General features: G+C 42.1%; 1 protein-coding gene across 1 annotated transcript in view; it reads left to right on the top strand.

Annotated features, from left to right (window-relative positions):
• Positions 1 to 859: 859 nt before the first annotated feature.
• LOC126994842 (chondroitinase-AC-like) overlaps positions 860 to 21,801 on the top strand; it is a 93,098-nt gene continuing 72,156 nt past the window's right edge. Inside the window, exons 1-3 of the mRNA XM_050854112.1 lie at positions 860 to 939; positions 10,283 to 10,423; positions 20,182 to 20,344. Of these exons, the coding sequence (XP_050710069.1) occupies positions 907 to 939; positions 10,283 to 10,423; positions 20,182 to 20,344 (337 nt within the window). The 5' untranslated portion in view covers positions 860 to 906. The remainder of the gene's footprint in view (positions 940 to 10,282; positions 10,424 to 20,181; positions 20,345 to 21,801) is intronic.

The raw sequence follows: 21,801 nt of genomic DNA, 5'->3' as shown, positions 1-21,801 counted from the left end.
ATGCAAAGGGTTGCATACCACACCCTACCATCCCATGGGGAATGGACTGTGTGAACGTTTTAACGACACACTTAAGAAAATGCTTAAACGCATGGCTGCCGAACAACCCAAGGAATGGCCTAGGTACCTGGCTCCTTTGTTGTTCGCGTACAGAGAAGCGCCACAGAGCTCCACAAAGATCTCCCCGTTTGAGCTAATATATGGAAGGTCTGTTAGGGGCCCGCTACAGTTACTGAGAGAGCTGTGGGATGACAATGTTCTGGACCCTGACGTCAAGACCACATACCAGTACGTGTTAGATCTAGGTGACAGGCTGAGAGAGACCTATAACATTGCTAAGGAGGATATATATATATATATATATATATATATATATATATATATATATATATATATATATATATATATATATATATATATATATATATATATATATATATATATATATATATATATATATATATATATATATATATATATATATATATATATATATATATATATATATATATATATATATATATATATATATATATATATATATATATATATATATATATATATATATATATATATATATATATATATATATATAATTTTCTTTGACGACATGACGACATGTAAGTGGGGGCAGGATAATTTACTCTCTGAATGGTCATACGATAGATAGATAAAAATTAGCAGTTTGAGGTCATAACTACAGTGTATATGAAAACTGGTTCGGTCACCTGTGGGGAACGTAATTTTCTTTCAGGTCTTTCAACGGAAATTTTATGAGGGTCATTTACTGGACACCTGACGAATGCCTCCATCCTGACTCATGCTTTTTCAATGAGTACCTCTCCCTATAAATTTGATGCTCTTTTCGGGCAGACTCACTTACTGAACGCTTTGCTGAAGGTTATCATGGCCTGTTTTACGGGACTCCTAATAATCTGGGTAATATGGTTTGCTTTTGTTCGTGTGTTTGTTTTTATGTTTGTATTTGCGAATATGTATTAGTAATCAATATCAATTGTTTTGTAAATATTTGTTATTGTTATTGTGTATGGTACTCATTATATTAATATTTTAATAGGTTCTTTATTCTCACGTTTTGCCTAAGTAACCGGTATGTTTTTCTGGTGAAACCTGGTTGACGGCCCCAATTCGTTATGGTGCAGGCAAACCTTAACAGAAGCGCCATCTTGCTAACACATACGAATAGTTGGTATTGTTTGCTCATTTATCAGTCACCTATATGGGCATACACCGGGAAAAGTAGGCTCGACCTCTCTATAATGTCAAACTCCGGAGATGTGTCCATTATCCCCCTTCCCATCCCAATTACCTCATTTCATTATCTTTCGACTTCTTCAGGCCACAAATTAAGTGGAAAATCTCGTAGCATCCTCCACTCTGGGTTGTCTTACCGAAAAAAAAAGCGGTGACGAGGCTTTGACTTCTGGGTAGCGTGATACATGCCAGTATATCCGCCTTTGGTGTTCACGGTCTATTCAGTCTCGCGGAGTAATCGCCAGTTCGACACATTGGCACTCCTGTGAAATCCCAGTATTCTGTAATATCCTGAGTTGCACACTTCTTACCAGGGGAATTGATCCTACTCTTACAGTCGCTATTCAGTGTCCATGTCTCACACTCATAGTGTAAGATAGAGTTCAAGCGATATGAAACATTGTCCTGCTCATCTATCGGCAACGTCGTATATTTGTGCTGAACGAGTTCATAACGAATTAAGTAAACCCAGTCTCAAGCAGAACTTCTTGTTGAGACCCACCGCTGTTCTGCACTAGGTTACTAAGGTATGGGATTATTTTCACGATATAAATGCTGTCTGTACACGCATGAAAATACTGTACTTAAGTTTTCATTTAGTAATTTAGTGATTTCCAAAACGAACTGTCCTATCCCTTCCTACGCCGATGATTCCACTCTGCATTACTCAACTTCTTTTAATAAAAGACCCACCCTACAGGAACTTAGCGACTCAAGGCTGGAGGCTGCAGAACGCATAGCCTAAGACCTTAATATTATTTCCGATTGGGATAAGAGGAACCTGGTGTCCTTCAACGCCTCAAAAACACAGTTTCTCCACCTATCCACTCGACACAATCTTCCAAACAACTATCCCCTATTCTTTGACGACACCCAGCTATCACCTTCCTCAACACTAAACATGCTCGGTCTTTCCTTAACTCAAAATCTTAACTAGAAACTTCATATCTCATATCTTACTAAATCAGCTTCCTCGAGGCTGGGCGTTCTGTACCGTCTCCGCCAGTTCTTCTCCACCACACAGTTGCTGTCCATTTACAGGGGCCTTGTCCGCCCTCGTATGGAGTATGCATCTCATGTGTGGGGGAGGTCCACTCACACAGCCCTCCTTGACAGAGTGGAATCAAAGGCTCTTCGTCTCATCAGCTCTCCTCCTCATACTGATAGTCTTCTACCTCTCAAATTCCGCCGCCATGTTGCCTCTCTTTCTATCATCTATCGATATTTTCATGCTGACTGCTCTTCTGAACTTGCTAACTGCATGCCTCCCCTCCTTCCGCGACCCCACTGCACACGACTTTCTACTCATGCTCATCCCTTTATTGTCCAAACCACTTATGCAAGTGTTAACCAGCATCTTCACTCTTTCATTCCTCACGCTGGTAAACTCTGGAACAATCTTCCTTCATCTGTATTTCCTCCTGCCAATGACTTGAACTCTTTCAAGAGGAGGGTATCAGGACACCTCTCCTCCCGAAATTGACCTCTGATTTTGATCACTCCTTTAAACTCTGTTCTGGAGCAGTAAGTAGAGGGCCTTTTTTTATTTTTTCATGACGCCCTTGAATTGTCTCCGTAGCTGTAAATAAAAACAAAAAAAAGCATCCAAACACCTGTACCATGGCCTTGGCCCAGGAGACCTGGAGTCACGTGGGTTTTGCTTCCTCGTTTAGTGTCTCGAGATCCATCATCATATCTTTTATTCATTCCGTAAGAACTCCTACATCATCGATAACTGCAAGGTCAGTGTATCCTTGTATTCTCTACTCCAATTGTGTCACACCTCTGCATAATACCAATTTATTAACGAATGGTGAGCATACTCATACATCCGGGGGTGCATCGCTTCAATCACTCGCTGCAAATATTCCCGGCGGTACTCCCGAGCAAGCTCCCAAGCAACTACCGAATCCATATGAAGTCCACCCAGGCAGAATCGGCTGACTTGCCGCAGCCATGAGTTACGTGATCGTATACTACAGAGTATACTACAAATAGATGGGAAAACTATTCTTGACAAGGTCAGGTGAGCATAATGAGGTTAAATGAAATCTGCATTTCTTAACCATCCCTTCTTCTTTTAATCCCACAATTTGATTTGTTGGTGTTAATGTAGCTAAGTCGTTTCCTGAGATCAAGCGGAAGACATGGAATTCTAGAACTATTAAAATTATGTTGATATGAATTGTGACTAGGTACATTTGAAGTACTATTATATATATATATATATATATATATATATATATATATATATATATATATATATATATATATATATATATATATATATATATATATATATATCAGTGTAGTAGAATGTTCAATTTGATCACCTATTGACAAAAATAAAACTATTCATCTAAGCGACCAAAAAACAAGCCTGATAAATCTCAATACAGACACTCCCAAGGAGGCTTCAATTATATATCCATGACCCCTCCTGTACTTCAGCCGCCTTCTTGCCACGAACCTAATGGCCGACAAGGGTGAATTCAAGCTCAGCGGACCAGGGCCTCTCCTCCCCCTTAAAACTCATTGACCATCACCACCACTACCTCCACCGCGACACACATTCCCTTGATAATAGTCTCAGTCCCAGAAAGCCACGGAATAACAGGAGATCCTAGAGTGATTTGCGATGCACTTAATCAAATGCCTCGTGAGATCGACATGGGCTGTAACCATCCCTTGTCGAAACTCGCATCAGCACCACCAGTACGCAAAGCACGAGGATACGGTCAGTTATCGACTTGCCAGGCGTGAACCTGGTTTGCTCAGGTCTCTGGAGCTGCAACAGTTTGTTGCGAATCCGCATGTGCAATAGATGGCAAGACATTTTGCATGGTACTGTGAGCAATGTGGTGCCATGGAAAATATTGCAGTCCTGACGGCCCCTTTTCCTTTTCTAGTTAAAGACGACCAGTCACTTTTTATCAGCCAGGAAGAATGGTACCAGTTGTCAAACGGCAGTCAAGTTTGCATGCCGACCGCAGGCCATGGCCACACCACTTTGGAGTAGCTCCGCACTGATGTTATAAATTCCAGCTGCCTGTTCACCCCCTCATCCTCTCCACAGTTTCTTGGACCTCATCAAAGGAGGGTCGACTTTCCGCAAGGGGTGGATCAGCATCCGCCATTTGTAGCCCAGCAGGTGTAAGCTGCCTGCCTGTAGTGTCCACTATATACAAAAGCTCAAAATTCTCAATCCAACGAGCTCTCTGCCCATCCGTGTCTGACATAAGGCAGCCATCTGATGCTCGGATATCAATTACTGAGAGAGATGCCCAGAGTGATGCCTCTTCATGGCTCGGTAAGCGGCTCGGAGATTATTTTCCTCGATATATCCCTTAATCATCTATTGCACATGCGGATTCGCAACAAGCTGTTACAGCTCCAGAGACCTGAGCAAACCAGGTTCACGCCTGGCAAGTCGATAACTGACTGTATCCTAGTGCTTTGCGTGCTGGTGGTGCTGATGCGAGTTTCGACAAGGAGGAGATTTCAATGTTCACCACCAGCTTTGGCTTTCATCCTCTTTCACTGACCAACCTGGTGAACAAGCCTACAACCTTGCTCTCCTCAACGACCTAGAGCAGTTGGTTCAGCACCCTATTCGTATTCCCGACCGTCTTGGAGACAGGCTCAACATTCTAGACCTCTTCCTTACCTCTAATCCTTCTGCTTACTCTGTCAAACTCTTCTCTCCGTTGGGCTTCTCCGATCATAACCTTATTTCTGTTTCCTGTCATATCGCTCCTGTATATCCTCTGGACCCACCGAAGAGGCGATGCTTCTGGCATTTTGCTTCAGCTCGGTGGGACGACCTGAGGATGTACTTCTCCGATTTCCCGTGGAATGATAACTTCTTCCAGGAGAGAGACCCCTCTGTGTGTGCTCAGCGCATCACAGAGGTAATTGTCTCTGGAATGGATGCATACATTCCACGTTCTTTCTCTACTCCTCATGCTAAAAAGCCTTTGTTTAATCATGCTTGTTCTCGTGCTATTAAAGATAGAGAGGCAGCTCACAAAAGGTTCCAGAGCCTTCGAGCACCCGCTAACTTTGACCATTACATTTCAGCCTGGAATTGTGCCAAATCTATTCTCCGACCTACCAAAACATCTTTTATCAATAGAAAATGTCACCATCTTGCTTCTTATAATTATTCCCGTGACTTCTGGCACCTAGCCAAAAAAATCTCCTCCAATTTCACTTCTTCCTCTTTCCCTCCTCTCCTTAACCCTGACGGCAGCACTGCCGTCTCATCTGTCTCTAAGGCTAAACTCTTCGCTCAAGCTTTCTGTACGAACTCCACCCTGGACAATTCTGGGCATATTCCTCCTACTCATCCCCCCTCTGACTCCTTTATGCCTGCTATTAGGATTCTTCAAATGATGTTTTCTATGCCCTCTCTGGCCTTAACTCTCAGAAAGCTTATGGACCTGATGGAGTGCCTCCTGTTGTCCTTAAAAACTGTGCTTCCGTGCTGACACCCTGCCTGGTCAAACTCTTTCGTCTCTGCCTATCAACATCTACCCTTCCTTCCTGCTGGAAGTATGCCTTTGTACAGCCTGTGCCTAAGAAGGGTGACCGTTACAATCCCTCAAACTACCGCCCTATAGCTTTACTTCCCTGTCTATCTAAAGCTTTTGAATCAATCCTTAACCGGAAGATTCAAAAGCACCTTTACACTTCTAACCCTCTATCTGATCGCCAGTATGGGCTCCGCAAGGGGCGTTCTACTGGCGATCTCCTTGCCTTCCTAACTGACTCTTGGTCATCCTTTCTTAGCCATTTCGGTGAAACCTTTGCTATTGCACTGGACATATCGAAAGCTTTTGATAGGGTCTGGCACAAATCTTTGCTTTCCAAACTACCCTCCTACGGTTTCTATCCTTCTCTCTGTACCTTTATCTCCAGTTTCCTTTCTGACCGTTCTGTTTCTGCTGTGATGGACGGTCACTGCTCTTCCTCTAAAATTGTCTATTTTCAATGCACCTTTGCAGGAAGAACAACGGTTTTCCGCATCAACTTGACCTTCCTACTGCAGGGTTCTAAACCTATTAACAATGGTGTCCCACAGGGTTCTGTCCTGTATCCCACTCTCTTTCTGTTGTTCATTGATGATTTTCTTTCTAAAACGAACTGTCCTGTCCATTCTTACGCCGATGACTCCACTCTGCATTCTCAACTTCTTTTAATAGAAGACCCACTCCACAGGAATTTAACGATTCAAGGCTGGAGGCAACAGAACGCTTAGCCTCAGACCTTACTATTATTTCCGATTGGGGCAAGATAAATCTGGTGTCCTTCAACGCCTCAAAAACACAGTTTCTCCACCTATCCACGCGACACAATCTTCCAAACAGCTATCCCCTATTCTTCGACAACACTCAGCTATCACCTTCTTCAACACTAAACATTCTCGGTCTATCCCTAACTCAAAATCTCAACTGGAAACTTCATATCTCATCTCTTACTAAATCAGCTTCCTCTAGGCTGGGCGTTCTGTACCGTCTCCGCCAGTTCTTCTCCCCCGCACAGTTGCTATCCATTTACAGGAGCCTTGTCCGCCCTCGTATGGAGTATGCATCTCATGTGTGGGAGGGCTCCACTCACACAGCTCTCCTTGACACACAAAGGAACACAAAGGAAGAACAAACAACAGCAGACCTGCTGGTCCTTACGAGGTTGTTTGTGACAAGCTAAACTAACTATCTAATCAAAGGTGGAAGATGAAGGACAGCAAAGGCGAAGGCTCCTCCCCACCCCCCTATCCCTCCAGCCAAAGCTGGCAGGAAAGGAAAAAGAACCATGCAGCATGGAAAAACTGCATGGAATTTATGTAGGAAAGAGGAAAGAACTACCATTACTGCTACCACTAACCGGGCAATAAAAGCGGACAAGGACACCAGTATTCGAAAGAACTTAACGTTATTACGACAATGAGTAATATCTTAGTTGCTGGTTGGATTCAAAACACTTGTCTAATCTATTCTTGAAGGCCGTAAATGTTGTACTATCAACGACATCACAAGGTAGAGAGTTCCAAACATTAACAACTCGATTGAAGAAGAAGTGTTTAGCTTCGTGCGACGATAATCTTTTACCACTTATCTTCAAATTGTGATTCCTTCTTGTTCTATTTGATCGATCAATTGTAAAGTAATCTTCCGCATTAATATCACTGAATTCTTTGAACATTTTAAACACTTATATTAGATCGCCACGCATTCTTCGTTTTGATAGGCTGAATAAATTTACTTCTTTAAGCCTTTGTTCATATGACAAATTTCTCAACCTAGGAATCATCTTTATACTCTTCGTGGGACCCGTTCCAACTTTTCTGTCTTTTCTGTAGTAGGGAGACCAAAACTGTACACAGTACTCTAGACGGGGTCGAACTAACGAATTATACAGTTTTAATATTACTTTTTCCGATTTATTATTAAAGACTCGTCCGATGAAGCCAACCAATTTGTTTGCAGCTTTAACTACCTCTGAACAATGCTGACCGGGCTTTAAATCGCTTGATATAGTGATTCCAAGATCCTTTTCTTTACTTACTGCAGAAAGTTGTTGGCCATTCATAACGGTTGTGGTGATTTCAGATTCGCCAAGGTATGAACGCCACGTCGTTTGAATCGCTGCTGGCATTCAAAACACTTCACTCCGCTTCCAAAACTTGTTCCCTAATTATAATTGAATATCACCAAATCAATAACAATAATATACAATTTATACAAAGTGGAATATTTTCCAGATGCCCCATCGGGGATGGGCTGCGAGGTTAGCAAGATCACCAGCCGACGTAGGAGTTTATTGTACACTGTAGTATCTACAATATAGTTGTTAGTGCCATGTCCGACAGCGGAGTTGTAATACTTCCTCTGGAGTATAGGTAGTTTGGCTTCTAGTAGTCTCCTTATATCATTGTGTATCCTTTTGAGTCACAGCTCTGCTGTTGACCTGGGAGCGTCGGTGAGACTGTCGAATTTGCTGAATTGGTGACTCACCCGCTGCTGCTGCACCTGACTTATGAATCCCGACACATCTTGCCAGTATTGGAGGGTGTGTAGTCGTCATCACTGCCCGCCTCCACTTTTCCTGAAGAGTCTCATTCTGGGTGAGACCCTGAACCTTACTGAGTAGGACAAGGTGTTTGTTGGCCGCGACGCCACACACTCTAGGGACGAACAAACGTACGCCTTGTACAGCTCCATACATTCGAGAAACCACGAGACCATCATTAGAGATGCCTACGTCCCCGAGGCCTCATTTGGGAGCTGCTGGTGTAAGGATTTGGCGTAATACTAGCTGGGTCGAATGGAACAGGAATTATCCTTGTTTGAAAACTGGGAAAAAAATACATTTTTATATGAATTAATAAACTAAAAATGACTGCCTAAATCGCATAATTAATGTGTATATGTGCGGTGGAACGAGGGGAAAGGACTGGAGGAGAGAGTAAAAGGCGCTCGGAAGGCCGCCGAGGTGGCATCGAATCAAGCGGAGCGGTCCATTGCCGCCCGCGAGCGGCCCAATCACTGGGTAGACAAAGCTATATCGCGGGAGAGCGATCAGCATCTAAGACATGATGAAAGAAAAGAAGGGAGTGTGTAAATGCTCTAGAAATCACAACTACCGTAAGTTAAATATTTACTGTTAGTCATTCACTAAAATGATAGATCATTCACTAGGAGGTATTCATGGGAAAACGATACTACATGATTATGTGAGGGCACATCGTGCCAAAGACATCGACACGCCTTTCGAAGACACTGCTCAGTGTCCATGGCCCACAATAATACAAGAAAAGAGGGCACAAACGATGCCTGCATAAATATCTACTACACCAAAGACTTGTAGTTTTGGAAGGTTACAAGAAATGTGCTTTGCCACGTATCAATGAACACTTAGTGTAATTATGTTGTTAAGTATATTGCAAGTTTTCAATATAGGGCAGATATAACTTTCATTCATCCAGGGACAATAGAGAGTAATGGCCGATGGTTGTGATGCCATAAAGTATATCACTTATTAGTTAAACCTTGCATTCTCTGATGATGCAGTAATCCTGGCGAGTTCACTGGAACTTCTGGTGATGGCTATCGAGATATTGCAGTTGTATGAGGCGAAGTCCTTAGGACCCTTTTTCCAACCCTGGTGTCGCGACCCCAAGTGGGGTCGCCAAGCGTTTTTCCTGGGGCCACCAAGACCTCAAAATATAAAAATAAATGATGTTATTATATGATGATAACACTTATACAACTAAACTAGTGGGGTCGCGGTCATATCTAGAGGTGCAGGATTGGTGTCGCTTAAAAAAGGGTTGGGAGTCACTGACTTAGGACTTAAAAGCTCCGAAGCAACGACCGAGGCACAGGTGTTTGGAGGGTTGCTAATTGAAACAATAAAGTCTGTTCATTGAAGATTTAAAATATCTTCGTAGAGTAGTGCAAAACAAAGGAAGAACCACGTTAATTAAAAAGTTCTACGGCGTGATGGCTTTGCCCATGGTGTCATAGACTCGGTCAGCATTAGAGTTGGCACTGTCGATACATGTGATGATAGCCAAAGATGCGAATCTTCTAGTCGCAAAATAATAATTTGAAGAGGCCTTTGCCTTTAAGTGCTTAGGCAGATACTGTTGGAAAGACACTGTCAACTCGACGATTTCTCCATGAAACTGGATAGAGGGGCATTAACTGCATGGTCCGTGAACACCAACACAAGTTATATGGGCTACACTGCCTGAGTCGAGGTTGCTCACCGAGATGTTTCCGTAAGAGACAATCTCGACTAAAGGAAGCCAGGGGGACGCCAGTAAAGTTTTTGGAATGGCCATGTCGATAGATCATGCCATGAGTTTTAAAAGTCCCTATTCCTGAATCTGTAGATCTTTCTTTCGATATTTTATGACCAACCATCCCCATCTCTTTTATCGAATTTTGCGTTGGAGCGGCAAACAATTCCATTTCCTTTTCTATTATTTTCTTCTGTTCAGGCTACGTGTGTGGCAGCTCAAACCGATTGGGATATCGTCGAGAACAACGTCTTCATCTCGGCAAAAGAAACAGCGAGGAAAACTGATCCTGACGATATTACAGCTTTGATGAATGAGGATGGCTCATTCTCTGACTTTGTAGTAAGTAACAAGCATTGCAGTCTCAATCTCTGATCAATAGTTGTTTGTGAAATATAACTAGTATAAATATTTACTTGGAGATGCTATAAGCTGCTTCAGTATTTTACGGCATTAGAAATAGGAAAACTAGGATATAAAAGTGTATAAAAGAAAAAGTCAGCTACTTTCCATCCTATAAAAATCAATGTTTAACCCGTAAACTTCGGGACCGTTTTCAAGAAAAACTCACGCAGTGCGGCAAATACTAGCCTCAGAACGACCATTTCAAAACGGTACTCCACCCATATCAACAGATTGGTTTCATAAGTGTGCAGACGACAATTATTTTATTTCCAAAAAAAACGTGACGGTAATCGGTTATTTTAGTCATAAGATAAAGACGATAGCTAAACAGGACAAGTATCTCTCATCGGCCCTGGCTGAAAACACGGAGCTCTTTTTGGCCTATATGGCGAGCGGCACCAGGTGAAGGCAATTAAGAGATTAGCAAGGCAGTTAGATCTTCTTGGATGTCCTGCCGTCCGGCCAGGTGTTCTGGGATTCTTTGAAGGCGTGTAGTTGTATGTTTATTTGTCTGTTTTTTTATTTTTTTTATTTTTTTTATTTGTGTGTGTGTGTGTGTGTGTGGGGGGGGGGGTTTGTGTGTGTGTATCCTTCATTGATCTTCCTTCAGTCCCTCACTGGCCTTCCTCAGTCCCTCACTGATCTTCTTCAGTCCCTCGCTGACCTTCCTCAGTCCCTCACTGACCTTCCTCAGTCCCTCACTGACCTTCCTCAGTCCCTCACTGACCTTCCTCAGTCCCTCACTGACCTTCTTCAGTCCCTCGCTGACCTTCCTCAGTCCCTCACTGACCTTCCTCAGTCCCTCACTGACCTTCCTCAGTCCCTCACTGACCTTTTTCAGTCCCTCGCTGACCGTCCTCAGTCCCTCAATGACCTTCCTCAGTCCCTCACTGACCTTCTTCAGTCCCTAGCTGACCTTCCTCAGTCCCTCGCTGACCTTCCTCAGTCCGTCGCTGACCTTCCTCAGTCCCTCACTGACCTTCCTCAGTCCCTCACTGACCTTCTTCAGTCCCTCGCTGACCTTCCTCAGTCCCTCGCTGACCTTCCTCAGTCCCTCGCTAACCTTCCTCAGTCCCTCGCTGACCTTCTTCAGTCCCTCACTGACCTTCCTCAGTCCCTCGCTGATCTTCTTCAGTCCCTCGCTGACCTTCCTCAGTCCCTCGCTGACCTTCTTCAGTCCCTCACTAACCTTCTTCAGTCCCTCGTTGACCTTCTTCAGTCCCTCACTGACCTTCCTCAGTCCCTCGCTGACCTTCATCAGTCCCTCGTTGACCTTCCTCAGTCCCTCGCTGACCTTCCTCAGTCCCTCACTGACCTTCCTCAGTCCCTCGCTGACCTTCTTCTGTCCCTTGCTGACCTTCCTCAGTCCCTCGCTGACCTCCCTCAGTCCCTCGCTTACCTTTCTCAGTCCCTCGCTGACCTTCTTCAGTCCCTTACTGACCTCCCTCAGTCCCTCACTGACCTTCCTGAGTCCCTCACTGACCTTCCTCAGTCCCTCGCTGACCTTCTTCAGTCCCTCACTGACCTTCCTCAGTCCCTCGCTGACCTTCTTCAGTCCCTCGCTGACCTTCCTCAGTCCCTCGCAGACCTTCCTCAGTCATTCGCTGACCACAAGACCTAAGCTAAAGGGGGGGCTTCGCTCCGCCTCGACCCCCCTAACTTCTTAACCGGGGAGGGGGAGGGCTTTGCCTTCCCTCGACCCCCCACAACCACCCTTCCAGCTCCCCCGCAACAAGAGGAAGAGGAAGAAGGAGATCGCGCGAGACAGCGCAACATGCCGCCCAGACCACGGCACTAAACTAACGCCCCGTACCCCTCCCATCTTAGAACTTATCTAACCTCTTCTTGAATGTATCTATCGTGTTGGCGCTCACCACATGACTTCTACGTCTGTTCCACTCATCCACCACTGTTGGTAAACCAATTCTTGCCTATATCTTTGTTGAACCTGAACTTATCCAACTTAAACCCATTGCTACGAGTTCTACCCGGTGTGGTGTCATCGGCCACCCACGTATCCTAAGACATCCCATCCAATATGTGGATGCGCGGGATTTGTTTTTGAACAAAGGGTGGATGAATTGCGACACGGTACCATGTCTTTGTCGACTGCCTATCGCGATATGTCTCACCTGATTTTTTTTTTTTTTTTAAACTTTTTAAAAGTAAATATTGACGTATTTCTTTAATTTGAAAATTGCTTGAAATATGAGAGTTTCTTCCTGCACCGTTTGTATATCAGTAAATGAGGTAAATGAGGTATGTCGGTAAACATGATAAATGAGATAACCTGCTCCCCTTGTATGCCGGTATGTGTGATAAATGAGATAACCTGCTCCCCTTGTATGCCAGTATATGTGATAAATGAGATGACCTACACCCCTTGTATGTCGGTAAATGTGATAAATGAGATGACCTACACCCCTTGTATGCCGGTATATGTGATAAATGAGATAACCTACACCCCTTGTATGCCGGTATATGTGATAAATGAGATGACCTACACCCCTTGTATGCCGGTAACTGTGATAAATGAGATAAGCGACACCCCTTGTATGTCGGTATATGTGATAAATGAGATAACCTACACCCCTTGTATGCCGGTAATGTGATAAATGAGATGACCTACACCCCTTGTATGCCGGTAAATGTGATAAATGAGATAAGCGACACCCCTTGTATGTCGGTATATGTGATAAATGAGATAACCTACACCCCTTGTATATCGGTAAATGTGATAAATGAGATAACATGCACCCCTTTTGTGTCGGTATATGTGACAAATGAGATAACCTACACCCCTTGTATGTCGGTATATGTGAAAAGGAGATAACCTGAGCCCCTTGTATGTCGGTAAATGTGAGAAATTAGATAACCTACACCCCTTGCATGTCGGTAAATGTGAGAAATGGGATAACCTACACCCATTGTACTCGGTAAATGTGATAAATGAGATAACCTGAACCCCTTGTATGTCGGTAAATGTGATCAATGAGGTAACCTACACCCCTTGTATGTCGGTAAATGTGATAAATGAGATGACCTACACCTCTTATAGGTCGGTAAATGTGATAAATGAGATAACCTGCTCCCCTTGTATCTCGGAAAATGTGATTAATGAGATACCCTACACACATTGAATGTCGGTAAATGTGAAAAATAAGGTATATCCTACACCCCTTGTATATCGGTAAATGTGATAAATGAGGTAACCCTACACCCCTTGTATGTCAGTAAATGTGAAAATGAAGTAACTTTTTTTTTGTCATTCTATAGCGCCGGTAGGCTTTCTTCAGGGGCCTGGTGGTCGGCCCAAGCCCGTCATGGCACAGGCTATTTTTATACTGGTGCTAGTTATGCCTGGCTCATGCTGCGAACTGGAACTCATTTTTGATTCGCTTGTGTGGTTTCTTCTAGAATCCGGGATCATAGGTAGTCTTCTGGACAGCCTGTGGGTAAACTTAAACCACTCGGCTGTGATTAAAAAGTCCCAGGTGGTAGCGTAGGGATTTGAATCGACATTGTCCATGGTGTGATGAATGCTGGCCCCGCACGCTAATCACTCAGCCACCGCCTACCCTTGTATGTCAGTAAATGTGAAAAATGAGATAACCTAAACATTTTATATGTTCATTTTGGTCTTCCTTCACTTTTTCCCATTTCCATAACATGATATTTCTTCACACTGAATTTCATCTCCCATTCCATACTCCACTTCCAAATCTTGTTTAGGTCTTCTTGCAGAATTTTGCAGTCTTTACTGTTTCTTATATGTCTTAGCAGTTTTGCATCATTGCAAACAGGCTCATATAACTATTTATTCCCTCTGGCATGTCATTAATATATACTAAGAAAAGTATTGGTGCAAATACCGATCCCTGAGGCACTCCACTCTCTACAGTTCTCCATTCCTATTTTATGTCCTTAACCACTGTTCTCATCTCTCTTCCCCTTAGGTAGCTTTCCATCCAGTTCTTCATTTTCCCTTTCAATCCTCCTTTATTTTCTAGTTTCCATAGCAGTCTTGTATGTGGAACTTTGTCGAACGCCTTCTTTAGGTCTAGGTAGACACAATCAACCCATCCGTCCCTTTCCTGTATTTTATCTGTCACCCTTGAGTAAAAGCTCAGTAAGTTTGTCAGACATGAGCGCCCTTTTCTAAATCCTTACTATTTACTTGTGGTTAAATTATGTTCCTCTAGAAATTGCGTCCATTGTTTCTTTCTCACTTTCACTTTTATGGGGACCACTTCGGCCCTCCGCCACTCCTTAGGCACTGTATCAGTTGTTATTGACCTTTTAATGATGTCATATATCGGTCTAACCAACTCATTTTTGCATTCTTTCAATATATACCTTGAGACTCCATCCGGTCCTACAGCTTTCCTCTCTTCCAGCTCCCCCAACAATTCATATATCTCCTCTTTATTTACCGTGACTTCTTCCATATGAACATTTATCTTGTTTTCTTGTGGCTCATTAAATATTGATTCATTAGTAAAAACTTGCTGGAACTTTTTGTTTAGTAACTCCGCCATGTCTTTAGGATCATCGATTGTCACATTCCCATCCCTCAGTCTTTCAATTGTTTCTCTTGGTTTAATCTTACCATTTATGAATCTATAAAATAGTTTAGGTTGTTCCTTGCAATTTTCCACAATATCCTTTCCATATCCCTTTTCTTCTTACTTTCTTATTTTCACGTATTCATTTCTCGCTACCTTAAAATCTTCTTTATTCCTTTGGTTTTTTATTTCTTTTTAATCTTTTCCAAGCTTTGTCTCTTTTTGTTATTTTGCCTTAGGACACCTTGCATTAAACCAGTCCTTTTTTTCCCTTTTCTTTAGGTCTTTATTCTGGTACAAACTTCTTAACCCTGTTTTATACGCCTCCATTAAAATATCATACTTTTTTTGCACCTCACTTGTTCCCATTAGCTCATCCCAGTCCAGCTCTCCATAATATTTCCTAAGATTTTCTACGTCTGCCTTCCTATAGTTTAACCTGTTTCTTTTATATGATTCATCCTCTTCACTTCCTTCCCCCTCCGTTTCTATCTCTATGATCACGTGGTCATTCTTTCCCAGAGGGCATCTGTACTTTAATTCATCCTTTAAGTGTATTCCTCTTGTTAACACCACGTCCGGTCTCGCCGGTTCGTCGTCACTTCTATATCCTGTGTTTTCCTTCACCCTTTGCATCACCAAGTTTTCCATCATCAATCTTAACAATCTTTCCCCCCCATGCTATATCTCCACCACCGCTTTTAAACATCTCCCAATCTACCTCTTTACAATTAAAATCACCAACTAATAGTACTCTTTTGTTTGCCTTGAGTATTCTACTTAAACTCTGAATGGTATCTTCAATCATGATTTCATGTTCTTCTTTACTCCATGAGTTTGTTCTAGGTGGTACATACGTTGTTGTGATCGTCATCCTTTCTCTTTTTTTGTTCTCCAAATTTACACTCACTATTTCTACTTTTCCTTCTCCATACATTACTGATTTTACTAATAACTCCTTCTTTGTCATTATCATCACTCCTCCACCACCTTTGCCCACTCTATCTTTCCTCCATACATTGTATTCTTTTATCAGACATTATTCGAATGTCTTTATTTAGTTTAGTTTCTGTTAAGCATACTATCATGGGCTCCTTCTCTTGTAGGTACTCTTGCAATTCCAACTTACTAGATATTATTCCGTCTACATTTGTGTACATCACACTCATTCCCTTAATTGTGTCGATCTTGTCTAACTTTCGCTCTCTTTCACCTTCTCCCTTATGTACCACTTTCTGACACGATCTCCCAGAATTCTCCCAAAATACCTCTTTTTCCTCCACAGATCTTACATTATTCCTTTCTTTTGTTTCTGCTAGAAGTTCGTTCCATTTCTTCCTTGCTTCTTCATTTATATACTATATATATATATATATATATATATATATATATATATATATATATATATATATATATATATATATATATATATATATATATATATATATATATATATATATATATATATATATATATATATCCTTACATTCTTCTACTTCTCTTAGTTTAGTTGTTCTGTATAGTATTTCTTCTCTTACTTTTTGTGACTTGTTTTGATTGGCCTCTATGTAAGGGCCCATTCAATAGATTTCTTCTACCTCCTCCTCTAGGTCTCGAATTTCATCGTCATTTAAGTTTTTCAGCAGATCCTTCACTGACTTCAGCTCTTCCTTTTCCCTTTTAGGTGTATAAGTAATGTTTTTCTCTTTCATTCCGAATATTATTACACATTTTTTTCTTATCTGCTACATCTCTTACTAAATCTTCATTCTTTTTAATGACCTTGACCATCTCTTTTTTTTTTTTCTACGTTTTCCTTTTCCTCTTTTAGTTGCTTCTCAATTACTTGCTTAAAATCTATATCAGCTTTTTCGTGCTCTACCTTCCAGGTTTTCATTTCACCCAGCACTTCCTCCTTAACTCGTTTTTCCTCCTTATCTATTATCACTTTCAGGTATTCATTTTCTTTACGTACAACTCCTAATCCTGCGTTCACCATACTTTCGTATTTCCCTAGCTTCTCTTTCAACTGCTCATTTTCCTGAGCCAGGAGTTTCTCTCTTTCTTCTGGATTCCTTACTCTAGAGTCTAGATCTTACTTCACTATGCACTCTTACTTTGGACATCCTCTTCTTTCATGACCTTGACTCTGTCTATCCACATATTTAACTTCTTTTCCACCAGCAGTACTCTGTTGTATATACGTATACGGATGTTTCCATCCACCGCCACCGAACCCCGAGAACGCAGGCTCTATGTTTTCGTAAAACTTGTCACTCCCCAAGACCCCCACGGCTCCTTCTAGAACATTCCGCCTTGTTACCCTTCTTTCTCCTCCCCTCGATGTCCGCGACCCTTCGTCCTCCTCACTCAACTCACTCAAGGTTTTTTTAAAGTTTTTAAGCACATCACCCCGGCCCTATATCACAACAACCTGGCTGGCGAAACAGCTGATCCTGGAAGTGGGACTCAGGATCTCGTGTGTGTGTGTGTGTGTGTGTGTGTGTGTGTGTGTGTGTGTGTGTGTGTGTGTGTGTGTGTGTGTGTGTGTGTGTGTGTACTATAAAATGAACCACGTGTTCGATTTCTCGAAATGATAACGTTTGTTCACGTGCCTGATGTTATTAACAGGGACAAGGCCCGTGTACTCTCACCCTCTTACTACATAATCAGTTAGGCCTCAATCCATCTCACTTCGTACCTGTACGTGAACGCTTTAGAAAAAAAAGGGAGTTTCAGCCCTAAAAAAAAAAATATCTAATTTGACATCTAATAAATGTTTTATCTTTTTTTGAGGAAAGTGCATAGTATTTATTTTTCCCTTTTCATTTTCTTTTACCGTATACTTACTCCTTAGCTTTATAAAGAAATGTTTAGGATGCCCAAAAAAGGTCAAGCTGCTTGTTTGTAACAGCATGACCGCCACTCTTCTTTATAAGTCGTTGAAATAAGTTAGGAGAGGCGGTGGCTAAGACGTCAGCGTCCTGGCACGGCGTTCAAGAAGACGCAGGTTCCCGTCCCGCCCGCCACGACAAACAAGCTGGCATTTTTTCAGTCATCTCCGAGTGGTCTAAGACTACCCACATGTCTTCCTGAAGACCATCCATCGACCAGGACTCCAGATTATCTCGAAATAAGGTTAGAACATGAGCTTCGGGGGGGGTAGCATGAGCCAATCAAGAAGGCACCACAATAAATACTTGCCTGCGCCACACCGCTCTGACATAGGCAGACTGAGAGGGAGAGACCATACAGATATATCCAAATATATCACCAAACGAACTTTAAAGAACCATTAGAACATTTAAAAACAACACTCCAGGAATAACTAACATAAACAAGATAATACTAAACAATCTTAAAGAAGGGGCACTATCAAAAATACAATGGATCTTCAACCATACACTATCAATGGGATACTTTCCAGATAAATTCAAAACCGCAATAATCAAATTTATCCCAAAAGAAAATACAGACAGCACAAACCTAATAAACTATAGACCAATCTCGTTGCTTGAAGTAACTGGCAAGGTACTGGAAAAAATACTCAACCCCAGGCTGAGAGCATTACTAGAAACAAAAAACATCCTTAAAGACACACCACGGCTTCAGGATCAACAGAGGCACCAACACAGCACTCACAGCCATACACGAGACCACAGCTTACCACACGGCCAGAAACAACCAATGTTACCTTATGCTAAGGGATGTCAGCATGGCCTTCGATAAATTTTGGATACAAGGATTACAATACAAGATAGCCCACCTAGATATGCCGGACATAACCAAAATAATTATCAACAACTTCCTCATCAATAGAAAAGCAAAGATCAAAATAACTAACCACACAGGCCCTCCGTTTCCACTGTCGGCAGGGGTGCCACAGGGGAGCGCACTGTCACCTACATTGTATATCATATATACAAATGACCTCCCTGAACCAGCCATAGACTGCAATATCATACAATACGCTGATGACAAAACTCAAATAATAGGATATACGGGGAAATCCAGAGCTCTCATGGCAAACACGACAAAGAATGAAATAGAAAAAATCAACAACGTATACGAAAAGAAATGGAAAATAAAAACAAACAACAACAAATTTAAGATTATACCACTAGCAGTAAAGAAGAAAACAACATAATAGTTGAAAGAACTCAAAAAGAATACTCTGAAAAAGGCAAAGTCCTCGGACTAACAATCAACATAACTGGAATAGAACAACACATCAAGGAAATAAGAAACAAAGCAACAGGAGCTCTAACGGAACTTTACCGGTTCAGGAACACACCAACTAAAATAAAACTTCACCTCATCAAAACATACATACTACCTATATTGCTATACCCGCCAATACCTCTAGCATCAACAAGCGCGTCAAGCAAAAATAAACTACAGCAGGTCCAAAACCAAGCATTGAGATTTGCCAATAACGAGACATTCCCTTACACCAAAGACACCAAAATAATGCACGATGAAACCAAGATAGAACCAATAAACTACCATCTTTACACACAAGCACATAAAATATTTGAGAAAATGACAAATTTACAAAGCCTGCACTTCTTGAACATCATAGACAATTATGAAATACACAAAAATCACCCATGGTTTCAAAGGACAACAATCATTCTAGACAGAGGCCCACCAATAAAGAAATATACATCATAAAAGCACAACGAACACAATCAAGCTAACAAGAACACACAAAACAACACCACTTGACTGAGAACGACACAAAACGCATCACAGCATAAAGTACATCAGTAAATAAGCAAGGCGGACAGCCCGCCATCTTTCAATCTCTCACTTTTCTTCCTATAACTTCCTCAACTTACCTTACTCTTAACACCACTTATTTCCCCCCCCCCTACTCTATCATACACATTTATGGTTATGGTTAGGGGCTGGGCCATATTGCTGGCCACAAGGTCTCAGCAAGAAAGCCTATCGGCGCTATACACCAAGACGTAGAAAAATGATGCAAAATAAATAACATAGACCACAGAGAAAGAGACGGGCTACATTCACTCTGAGATATTGATCGATATGTAGGCTTCTTGACCACTGACCAGTTGCTTTAAAGAATTATCTTATTTTTTCTTTGCTAACTTTTTTTTTCTACAGGCAAGATACGGAACAGTTGAAGACCAGTCCTTCGCCTTCAGGGAGCACGCAAAGAGGCTGGGGGCTCTCGCCTACCACCATGTTACCAATAACGACCGGGATATGTCGGGACATATCACAAAATCCTTCAACTTCCTCGCTTATAAGGCGCCTGTTAACCAAGGTATAAAATGTATCTTATCATTCAAATATATATATATATATATATATATATATATATATATATATATATATATATATATATATATATATATATATATATATATATATATGTATATATATATATATATACTACTCACTGCTCCTAACAAGAGACCAGAGGAATGGCCGAAAAAAGGTCAATTTCGGAAGGAGAGGTGTCCTGATACCCTTCTCTTGAAAGAGTTCAAGTCGTAGGCAGGAGGAAATACAGATGAAGGAAGATTGTTTCAGAATTTACCAGCGTGAGGGATAAAAGAGTGAAAATCCTGGTTAACTTGTGCGAAAGGGATTTGAACAGTTAAGGGATGAGCTTGAGTAGAAAAGCGTGTGCAGTGAGGCCGCGGGAGTGGGGGAGGCATGCAGTTAGCAAGTTCAGAAAAGCAGTCAGCGTGAGAATATCGATAGAAGAAAGAAAGAGAGGGAACATGGGGGCGGAATTTAAGAGGTAGATGACTATCAGTAAGAGGAGGAGAGCTGATGAGACGATCAGCAACCGCCATCTGCAGACCAGCCAGAGGGAGCTGTGCGCTTGTAGACTCTGCTGTATATAACTGTCTAAAGCACTCGGCTCGAGAGTCCGCTACCGATCCTCATCTGATACTATCGGCCCATCACCTGTTCTGATAGTGCTCGTCTGAGATGTGGGTGTGTAGCAAAACTTTTTCAGATCTAGGAAGGCAGGTCTAAGGTCGTTTGCATTTAGACAATCCTTAACATCCTCAGCGAAACCTCTGGCATTCCTCTCTTTATATCTTCTCTGAAGGGTTCTAGTGACAAAATCCTGTATCGCTTCGAGCCCCCAGCCAGCTTGGCAGCACGACGCTCCTCTTTGTTCTCCAATGTGTTCTTCAAAGCACCTCCCGTTCTAGACCTTGGACGCTTTCCAGTGCACTCCTGGGCAGATTTAAAAGTCTCTCGTGTAAAGATACCCCTCAGCTCTCCCAGATCCTCCAGTGCACCAAGCACTGATATGAAACTGCTACTGTATAATCCTGTGCACGTGCCTCGTCCGTGTTTCCAAAATATGAACCAAGGAGGATTGCTTCTTGATATTTTCTTGGACCTGATGCGTATGCTCAGTTTTGCAACGTCATTCCTGGTCAGTTGAAAAAAGAAACAGTTAAAAAAATACTGCTCTGGAAGATCATTCAACGAGTGCTAACAAGGATGTGATCGATCTTCTCTGCCACACTACCCTACCAGCATTGCTATACCGAGTTTAAAGGCGAAGTTCGCGTCTATGGGACCAAGAACCAGTAAGCCTCAGTCAGCGGCTGTTTACCTTTCTTGTGCAAGAGTCATGGGGACCAACACATATTTCGTAACCAGCTCTCTTTGTCCCGACAGATGCATTGAAATCGCGAAGACAGTGAGTGTGTGAGGCGGGGGGCACCGGTCCATTTCATTGTCGAGCTTGAC

The sequence above is a fragment of the Eriocheir sinensis genome, unplaced genomic scaffold (genome assembly GCF_024679095.1).
Source record: "Eriocheir sinensis breed Jianghai 21 unplaced genomic scaffold, ASM2467909v1 Scaffold891, whole genome shotgun sequence".
Lineage (NCBI taxonomy): Eukaryota > Metazoa > Arthropoda > Malacostraca > Decapoda > Varunidae > Eriocheir > Eriocheir sinensis.
Note: the sequence above shows the minus strand (reverse complement) of the source record. Positions and strands in the feature narration are given on the sequence as shown.